We start from the raw sequence: 10,324 nt of genomic DNA, 5'->3' as shown, positions 1-10,324 counted from the left end.
CTTTAGATTGTCAAGTAGCTGTCATGCATGAAAGGGTTTTCGTTTAGTAATTTCTATCTGTTCTATCTTTAAAACGTTGTCTACAAATATGTTACCCTGTCCCTGTTCTGTGACAAAAATGACCAAAATAACCAAATAAGTTTTTTGCACATATTTTCACATATCTTTATCTGCTTTACTACACTTTTCTGTGCAGATGCAGGACTTTCGGTTAACGTGGAATACTGCTAATATAGTCAGAAATCAGTTAAGAATAATGCAATTGAAGTAAACTTATTTAACCACTTGCATATAGTTTCTCTAAAGGACTACCATCTGAGAGGATTTCTTTACTGTCATGTGCATTGCTATCAGAAACGGTTGTATTTTATAATCTTTTGATGTAGAATAACATTACCATTCCCTTACTGCACATCATACTTTATTTACCACATTATTGGAAACTGCTAAAAGTGTTGGTGTATTATCTACAACTGCACAAAAGAGAGGAAAACACTATCTTATAATACACTACAATTAAAATTTTATTTATCAGGAATTAAATTGTTGCATTGGCTGTCGGTTTAAGAAAGAGCAACTGCTCCAGAGATTATCTGTACAATCAGCCAGTTTAGAGACATCACTCCTGCCAGCACATCACATGAAGATGGAGGGCCACCACCTGTGTTTTTTTATTCTGCTTTTTAAGTTGCTGTTACAAACAGACAAAATAGCATTTAACTGTTTTTAAAAGAGACTTAAAGTACTTTAGGAGCATCAAATTTTAATTACAATCATTAATTTCAATCTTTGACAAGCATAGTAAAGATATCAAGATTATATTTTTACAGAAAATTTTGAATGATTTATGGTGATCTATGTACTAAAGTAGCTTTAACTGGGTTTTTAAATTTAGTCACATAAAAAGTTCACAACCTTCCATCAATAGCTCTCAGACTGCAGGGGTTAAAAATGGGCGTGTTCTTGGCCATTGTAACAACTGGCCAATCACAGCGTGGCTGATCAGTGTTTCTACTATCGATATGTATTGACTTTTCTTGCAGTGCACGAACGCGCTAGCCTGGTTAGCCAGACCTACATCAAGATGTAAGGTCTGGCAACTCTTCACACAAACGGCTCAATGCAAGGGGCGGGATATAAGTTTGTCCCTCAAAATGCCTCTGCACGCAATAGGATAGCGCTATGACCAATCAGAGCAACGAAGAAGGTGACGTAGTTACCGTAACCAGTTGGCAAAACTCCAAACACATCTTTCTTGCTTAAAAAGGACTTCAGTAGGGTTATTTGCTCTTCTCTCAAAGAAAAACATAAGTCTAAGTCCTCCAGAGTCGCGGCCAAAGCCGCTTCAAAAGAAAGCTGCTCGCCAGCAGCAGCAGCCCTTCTTTGTTTTCAAGTAGGAACCGTTGCAGCTCTGTCGTCATCATCTTAAGCCCGCCCCACAGACGCTACACACGATGTGATTGGCCTGACCAAATTTTGGTTTTTGGAGCTGTTAAGTGTATTGTGAGTGCCTAGACTAAACCCTGGCAGCAAATATATTTTGCGGCCGCTAGGGTGCGTCTAGATTTCTAGGCTACGAACGCGCAGTGATCTCAGATAATTCAATCCTGCCATAATAATCATCAACAGCAGTGGTGTTCAAAGAACCAAATAAACGAGATTATAATTAGCCAGATCTAAACTTCTCGGATGTCTCATTTGATCTCGGATGTATTAAGCGACGTACGAAGAACGGGCCCCTGGTGGCCAACACACAAAATGACAACATAAACATCAGTTGCGGGCTGCAACTCCAATTTTTAAATGACAATATCCAGGCCGGATCACTGTTGTCAGTGATATAAGTATTTGAAATGAAAATGATTTCTTAATGTCTACTAACATATCAGGGCCATTTTATGATTAATTGATATAAATTTCTTACATACTGTTCCTTTAATACCAATTCACGTGAGATTGTGTTGTAACAGACGATGTTTGTTATCAGTCTGGCTGCTAATCTGTCCATGACTGCTTTTTTGCACAAAGGATGGACTTGCCCCACCAAGTCTTTAGAAATCTTAACACTTTATTTTTCCTGGTTTAATCCACTGCGACGTAGGCACCTTTCACTTAAAATAATCACAACAGTCCGTCTATGATGTGGCATTAAAGGTTGGGTTTTCTTTCTCTGTTGATGCTGAATGCAGGCCACCATCATTAGATGTTGATAAAAGCTTTGGGGCGGCTGAACCAACAGTCGCCACAGACGGAGGTCGACTGCGACGGACGACTCTTTCGTTCACAGAAATATACCTCCTACTGAAACACTTCCAACACTGTTTAGATATAATGTACAGCATCTCCACCATGTTCAGTACGATGCAGAGTACAGATGTGCATCCCATAATATACAGAAATATTTTTTTCTCCGTGGCTTTAGAGATATAGCAGTCCACAGTATTGGGGCAGGGGCTCTCCTCACACTGGAGTAATCGAGGAACGTTAAAGCCGCTGTACAGGAAATAGAAACCGAGTAGAGTAGCCACCTCAAATGTGGTTTTAAGGATCAAACTCATGATGTAAGTGAAGAGCAAACCTCCGTCTATGCTGCTCGTGCTCTCGTAGAGTCGTCTCTTGTGTTTGCTCTCGCGGTGTTCTCGGTAAGCCACGTGCAGCGCCACCAACAGCGACGGTGTGGAGACCGTGATCAGCTGAATAGCCCACAGTCTCACCTGAGAGATGGGGAAGAAATGGTCGAAGCAGACCTGCTCGCAGCCCGGCTGCTGTGTGTTGCACACAAACTCTTTAAACTCATCCTTCCACACCTGCTCGGCGGCGGCCACGAACACCAGGATCCGGAATACGAAGAGGATGGAGAGCCAAACCCGTCCGATGACTGTCGAGTATTTGTTTACTCCGCTCAACACGTTCTCCAGAAATCCCCAGTTCATCTTCTGTCGGCTGTCATCGGGCTGTCGATGTTAAAAAACACCCTGAAATCAACATACAGTAGAGGTGTTGTTCTGTTCAGATTTGCTTATGAGATACAGAGGTGGAACCTCCTGAAAGTTTGCATTTTGCAAAATACATAATTTCAGCTAAAAAAGTGCTATATTTCCTCAAAACAAATGTCTCTACACTCTAAAAAATGCTGGTTGTTTTCACATGGTTGGGTCATATTGGACAAAAACACATTTGCAGTTTTGATTGCAGTTTTTTTTTACCCAGCAGTGTGTTCTGTGCAATTAAAAACAACTTTGCACTTTTGTTTTGGTATTTATGTGCCACCGAAAATTTTGATTTTAATGAAACATTAAAAACCTCTAGAAAGACACGCACCATACTTTACATTAATCTGACAAAGTGCTTCATAAATGTGAATAATACAGCAGAAAAGAATAATCAAACTTTACATATTCATGACATCGCATTTACAGATGATTGATCAGAATTTTGCAAATAAAATACTTTACTTTGGCATACGTCTTAGAGAAATAGGTCTTATTTACCTGTGAATTTGGTCTGATTCCTCTTTTCTGTAGTTTTTCTCTGTTTGGTAAAGGCTAAAGCTCGTCTCTCTGCTATTTGATAGTCAAATACACCTGGCGTAGGTGCCGCACCTGTTTGGTTTCCATGGGAGAGCTCTTATGTCAATGGAAACACTTCATGCCAACCAGAGTGAAAATGGACCAATCAGATGCTTTATCGCAGTACATGGTTTCTGGTAAACAGAACATGTGATGATGTTGTATCCTGCTGCAGTGTTATCACTGTCAACACTCACTGTGGGTTGTGTTCAACTAACCTCATAAGATTAACACACTTGAGTCCTTGGTGTAATGTTACAGCACCGCACAGTAGTTTCTTCATTTCAGTCTCATCGCAGCACATTTCAGTGAGGCTTTGCTAAGACCATAGAGGAATTTCAAAAACTATATTTGACACAACATGCATTATGAGTTAAATAGCCTATTGTTTGGAGCAGAAAATAAATGAGTTTGTATTTTTCCGATTGATTTTTAAAGCTTGCAGTTTGTTGATGTGAAGAAGGGAACAGATGTCATCTCAGTCATCTAACACAACTTCCTCCGATAGTGGAGCTTCATCTTCCTCATTTGACCACAAACAGAAACATCACATTATTATTATACAAATCTATATTCATTCAAGCCCTTTTCTTCCTTTAAGGTCAAAAATATGTTTAATGTTGAAGTTGGTAAGTGAATCTTTCCATTCCCATAACATTTGTTTATTTAAAGTGACTGATATTGGGTAGATGGGCCTCATATACTACAATTTGTAAGTTAAGCTTTAATGTATTGTGTTGGCTGTTCCTCAATCTAAAAAAGAAGTCAAAAGGGATTTGGGTGATTCTCTCGAAATTAGGCTTATGAGGTAACATTTTGATAAAAAAGTAAGAGTATCAAAATAAGATGCATACAGTTAAAAACATCTCTTTATGTACTATTTTGCACATGAATTCAAATGACAAACCAATTTTGTTGTTTTTTCCACATTTAAGGGAAAAATTGTCATTACCGCAACGTGTCCATGACTGGATTTGGGTTCTTTGACATGGGAATATTTATAATTAAAAAATAAAAAGCTTCAGTGCATGTTATACTTTAAACATTTACAGTAAAGAAACATGTGTTATTTGTAATCATTGGTATATTTAGAGACAATAATAAGGAATATAAATGTGTCCAAGACCAATTTTCTCATCCTCCACAACAATTTTCAATCATTGTTTAAGCCCTCAAGGAACTAACATTTTCAAAAAAAAAAAAAAAAATGTTGGAAGGGACATAATTGACTGTGACACTCAAGATGGCTACCAGGTAAGCAATTCTTGGCTGTTTCTCAATGTCAAGGATACTTCCTTTGCAGGACTAGTTCTTACAAGTCGCTTCCTTCAGAGGCTAGGCGTGGCTCCTCTTTAGCATTCGGAGAACACGTAAATGAAACAGGCTAGCAAGTGCACGTCATTACATCAGTGAAAAGGTGTGCTTTCAGCGCTGCACGCATAGGATTGTGGGTTATTTCAGAGCACGTAGGCTACACATATGCATCCTTTCCTGTACATGGAATATTTCTCGAATGAAGGACTCAGTCCTTGGTTGAAATTCCAAGGATCCTCGACACTGAAACAGTCCTTCGACGGATGTTGATGACGTAACATCCTCGCAATTCTGGCTTTCAAGGATCCTTCCTTGACAATGAGAAACACCTCTTAATTCTTCTATCCAGATACAGTTACAATTTTGTTTGTCATTGTACCAAGACAACTTTTTATTTCTCATTACCGAAACATGAGTTTGAAAAGTCATATATTTAATGTAATGTCATGTTGCGGTAATGATAATTTTGGATAATGATAATGTAAAAAATGTAAATAATTCTATAGGAAATTTTTTTTAAATACTCTAAAAATAATGGTTATAGTAAATTTTTTTTTAAATTTTAATTTTTTTTGATGATGGACACCTTCTTAATCTGGATTACGTGAGAATCACCCAATTGGGCTTTCTCTAGTAGCTCCTAAACAGTCTGCACCTTTATATTCAGAATCGTCAGACTCCATCCCTAGAAGTTTTTGAAGACTCATCTCTTCAGCCTGGCTTTTTGCATGACTCATGTTGTCCTCCATACACTGTGGGCAACAAAGTTGCATTTAAATGTGCTATATTAATAAATTAAAGTTAAAGTTGAAGTGTTCAAACCCAAGGGGTAGAATCAACTTCTCCTAACTGTGAGAAGAGTTCCTCTCAGCCATCATGCACAAACTCAACATCTATCTTTTTAGAGATTTATGCTGTGATGAATTTGTTTATATGTAAGGTAGCAGAACTGCAACAGGAGGTACTGATCCAAGTTAATGTCACAATTGCAGAAAACTGATGTAACACAACAGGTGCACATTCACTTTTAATGACTGCCCATGAATTACTGATGAGATCTGTGGCACTGATCTTATTACCAGTGCAGAGACTGTATGTAGAATATTATACATTGTTTCCTTCATCAAACTACAATAGATCTGATGCTACTTACCATATATATATAGTATTTATCTCATTATGAATGATACAACAGTGCTTGTTATTCAATAAAATATCACTTATATACATACATGTAACAACTCAGCCTACGCTGACCACATCAAACACTTTTACTCTTAACACGTCTACTCCAACCATCTGTCATGTTGTGTCTGCCAGATAATTCCCTATCAGAAATATACTGTATGTGATCCTGTGGTCTGTGTAATCCAGTCTAAAGTTTCATAATCTAATGATGAGAATAAGAATTTGATTTCACTCGTTGATTTTAATCCTTGATTTCATTTAGGCATTTAACAGATGATTTTATCCACAGCAACTTACAAAGATTAGGAAAAAATAAAGCGATTTGTCATAGCCTCATAGGGAGGCAATAATACAAGTGCTTATACCAGGTTACAAATTTTCAATCTTTGACATGACCGTACACACTTAATATTAAAGATATCACAATGACTCATGTAGGTTGAGTTTATAGTAAACAATAGGCTAGATTACAAATGACTTCAGCTGGGTTTTTACAGGCAATTCACAATTCAAATATTGTTGAATATCCAGTTTCACTTGAAAATACAGTCAGAGTGAAATGAATTTATGTCAACTCCAATTCAGTGAAGGAAACTTAAAAGTTACAGATATGATTAAATGACATAAAAAGTTTACAAATATTTTACCTAATAGGAGGATAATAGGAATAAATTACCTGATCGTTTGAAGTATTTTAAATAACTGATCTGAGGACTGGTATCATTGTGCATGTTTTGAGTCTTCCTCGGTGTATTGCTGTGTAACTTCACACAAGATTTCTGTCACATTGTAACTACATAGTAAATATGTAGTAATATTGAAATTAAAACAAATTGAATGACTTTATTTTGAAACTAACAGGTTTTAACAACCAACGATTTTACAGTAAACGGTGAATTTATTAAAAGTAACCGGACACAAATGTGCTCCGACTCTTAGCGTCACATCATCTCGATAATCCCTTCTGTTCATTTGAATATCGACTCATCGATATTATGCAGTGATGTGTTGTGAACCCTAGAGGGCGCTGTGATTTTACTCTGACGCGTGTAAACTCTCTGTGCTCTCTTTATTTTCAGTGTTTTATCCAACATGTCGTCCGCCTGTGCATGAAAACAACAGAAGCGATATTCACTGCGCAGTTTATGAAGTGAAGGTTTTTTTTTCTTTATTAAAGGGAGTTTATTAAGTGAACAAAGCATGTGTCGTGCGGAGGACGCCAGCGGGAAGGGAGGCGCGCAGAAGCCGGGTATCGGTGAGCGGGAGACGGGCTACAGGAGTCCCGGGCTCCGGGGAGTCCAAACCACTTCACTGTTCCGCGCTGTCAACCCGGAGCTCTTCATCAAACCTGTCAGTGTTTAGTATTTTAAGTGTCAAGTCTCAAATGCGTTGCGATTTGTAAAAAAAATATATAGAGAGATGACCTTCTGTGTCCTTAAACTAACACTCTGGGCTGTGTGTTTCGAGACAGCCATGGATATGTCAATGTTTTTTGTATTTGACATCACATGAAGTGTAAACATAAGAGTGTGGTGTGTTAGATGTTACTGTCTTTAATAAACCCCAGTAAAGTGTACTGATGTATTTGTTTTGTCAGAATAAAGCTGTGATGGTGATGGGATTGTTGAGCATCAGTCTGTGTGTTGGATATCTCGGCTATCTTCACGCCATCAGAGATAGAGACCAGCAGCTGTATGAAGCCATAGACAGTGATGGAGAGACATACATGAGGAGAAAAACCTCCAGATGGGACTGATGATGGACAGAAAACTGAGAGTCTACATATACAGTTGTGTGCATATAAAAAACATCAACAATAAAGCATTTATTTATTTTATTGATAATCATCACATTTTGTCAGTTATAAAATAAAGTATTGACAATGTCTGACAATGATGTCCGGTGCCATAACGGCACTTTTTGCTATGCTGGATGTATGTTGAATGGTTGTACACAAATATATTATTTTGTTAATTAAAATAAAAAAATCATATCTATTTATCAGTAGCCCTGTATTACTGCTGTATAATCATCTCACAACATTTATTTGGGGTGATTATGGGTGTTCGTATCATAGACAATGAGGTTTGGATTTGTAGAATGGATGAGAACTAAACTCGGCTGATTTTAATAAAAAATTACCACAGATCAGTTCACTGAAATGTCATGGTCATTTCTGAATATCTCTGATAATCATCAGATTTACTGAATCTCTTTGAGAAAACATCTCATGACTTATCAAACACAGTATGAGGGATTCTCTTCTATATATTCATTTTATCATAATTGTGTATGAAAGAGACATCTAAAGCTTCATAAATCTTAAGATAGGTTTGACACAAAAAACTTTAACTTGAAATATGCTTGATATTAAAGATATCACAATGCTCCATCATTTACAATGAAAACAGGACTAATATAAGAATAAAAGAGATCACATGTACTCTTTAGTTTACTGTACATATCAGGTCAAAAAAGTTTGCTTGTCAAGTGTAAAATTTTAAATGATAAAGATCTTGATTATCAAATCATTTTTTTACAAGAAATAAACTACTAAATGTGTAATTGATGAAGACAGAAGAGGGGAGGATGACATTTAGATCTCTAGAGCTACGTGGACACGCTTATGTTAAACATATATCATGCAGTGGTTACATTTTCTGTTATCTCACCATCAGCAGTAAATAAAGACACAAAGGTCCAGAGGATTTTCTCATACATGTAGCATTATAAACATCTGGGGGTGTATTATAGTGTTAGGCCAACCAGACGATTTATGAGTGTTCATTTGATCAGAAATAAATGAATTCCAGTTCAGTCATAATACAGTACAAAGACAGAAAAAACAACAATGCCTGTGACATTTCAGTCAATTGATGGTTTTGGACAACGGTGTGTTTTAGTGGAGTTTGCATACAGTAAATCACACCATAATACTTTCACATCTGCAAGAGACTTTCTTAACCAAACACTACAAACTGATGTTTGCCCCAAAAACATTTATGTTGTCTAGTTAATATAAAACATATACAGTCCTGTCTTATTGTGCATTATTTCAGTGTATCAGTGTGTATACAACAACAACAACTGTTGCTGTTCAAACTTTTCTTAGTTCACCCACAAAATGAAAACTGTGATTAATGAATCACTCTTCTGTAAGACTCCTGTAGGACTTAAAAGAATTACCTAACAGATGTTATTCATCCTCTTTATCATCATTTGTGTTTCACAGAAGAAATAAACTACTATGAATGATATCATATTAGTTGAGATATCAACAGGGTGAGTAAGAGATGAAAGATGTTTCACTTTCAGGTTAATGTTTTCTTTAAAGGAACAGTATTTAGGATTGTGGCCAAAACTGGTATTGCAACAACAAAACTTGTGGCTAAAACTGGTACTGCAATCACCCAACTGGTGGCCAATACACAACATGACAACATAAACATCAGTCGAGGGCTGCAACTCCACTTTTAAAATAACAATATCCTGACAATATCCTGATATAAGTATTTGAAATGAAAATGATTTCTTAATGTCTAGTGACATATCAGGGCCATTTTATGATTAATTGATATAAATTTCTTACATACTGTTCCTTTAACTAACAGCAAATATTGTGCCGTGTTTTAATATCCACTGTTGTAGATATTACAGGTTTTACAAAATACATCAATGAAATAAAGAGGAACAAAGCTATATTTGAAAACAAACACAGATCAAAAGGTTTACTTTAATTTGTTAGGGGGCGTACACAATAAAGCTTTTACGCTCGTGGTCAGCGCATGTTTTCAATTGTTTCCAATGGAAGCTCTGCGTTTTTCAAATAAGCCAGCAGCTTGGGTTTTTTCTTCCACGCCGAAAACTGTCGCTCGGCGGTTTTTGAGCGCAGAGAGTTGAAAGATATTCAGCTTTGGGTGAAAAGCTTCGCTCGTCAATTTCAGTTCTTATGGCCGTTTCACACGGTACGTGGCAAGCGTCGAAATCGCCGCGCGGCTACAGCTTTTTTCGTGTAGTGGAAGCGTTTTGTGCAGCATTTCGTGCCAATCTGTTTATCTTCAATGGCGCCTGCCATGAAGAGCCTTGTTCGCGAAAGGAATAGGATTTTGGGTGCACTAGCAAACTCTGTTTCACTTTTATAACCGCCCCCGTTTTGGTAGCTTTGATACTTAAGCTGTGATCCGATTGGTTGCTGTGGTAATGTCCCGCCCCTCCTCCACTGTTGGATGGCCGTGTGAGGACTGACAAATTCT

At 37.3% G+C, this 10,324-nt stretch overlaps 2 protein-coding genes across 3 annotated transcripts; one reads left to right on the top strand and one right to left on the bottom strand.

Moving 5' to 3' along the window:
* Window positions 1-147: 147 nt before the first annotated feature.
* On the bottom strand, window positions 148-3,637 carry gjb7 (gap junction protein beta 7). 2 transcript variants are annotated; one of them, XM_065257416.2, is made up of 2 exons: window positions 3,492-3,637; window positions 148-2,975 (listed from the first exon to the last, which is right to left on the bottom strand). In XM_065257416.2, exon 2 carries the CDS (start codon window positions 2,931-2,933, stop codon window positions 2,136-2,138), a length of 798 nt encoding a protein of 265 aa, XP_065113488.1. In that variant the 5' UTR covers window positions 2,934-2,975; window positions 3,492-3,637; the 3' UTR covers window positions 148-2,135. The 2 variants fall into 2 exon arrangements, with proteins under 2 accessions (XP_065113488.1, XP_065113489.1); XM_065257417.2 differs by having other exon boundaries at window positions 148-2,954; window positions 3,492-3,635.
* A 3,493-nt stretch (window positions 3,638-7,130) lies between these two features.
* On the top strand, window positions 7,131-8,227 carry smim8 (small integral membrane protein 8). Its single transcript, XM_065256751.1, has 2 exons — window positions 7,131-7,421; window positions 7,669-8,227. Exons 1-2 carry the CDS (start codon window positions 7,272-7,274, stop codon window positions 7,825-7,827), a joined length of 309 nt encoding a protein of 102 aa, XP_065112823.1. The 5' UTR covers window positions 7,131-7,271; the 3' UTR covers window positions 7,828-8,227.
* Window positions 8,228-10,324: the final 2,097 nt, after the last annotated feature.

The sequence above is a fragment of the Paramisgurnus dabryanus genome, chromosome 12 (genome assembly GCF_030506205.2).
Source record: "Paramisgurnus dabryanus chromosome 12, PD_genome_1.1, whole genome shotgun sequence".
Lineage (NCBI taxonomy): Eukaryota > Metazoa > Chordata > Actinopteri > Cypriniformes > Cobitidae > Paramisgurnus > Paramisgurnus dabryanus.
Note: the sequence above shows the minus strand (reverse complement) of the source record. Positions and strands in the feature narration are given on the sequence as shown.

Coding starts and splice junctions, on each gene's coding strand:
- gjb7 (XM_065257416.2), bottom strand. CDS start 2,933: ATGAACTGGGGATTTCTGGAGAACGTGTTGAGCGGAGTAAACAAATAC.
- smim8 (XM_065256751.1), top strand. CDS start 7,272: ATGTGTCGTGCGGAGGACGCCAGCGGGAAGGGAGGCGCGCAGAAGCCG. Junction 7,422..7,668: donor CGGAGCTCTTCATCAAACCT/GTCAGTGTTTAG, acceptor TTGTTTTGTCAG/AATAAAGCTGTGATGGTGAT.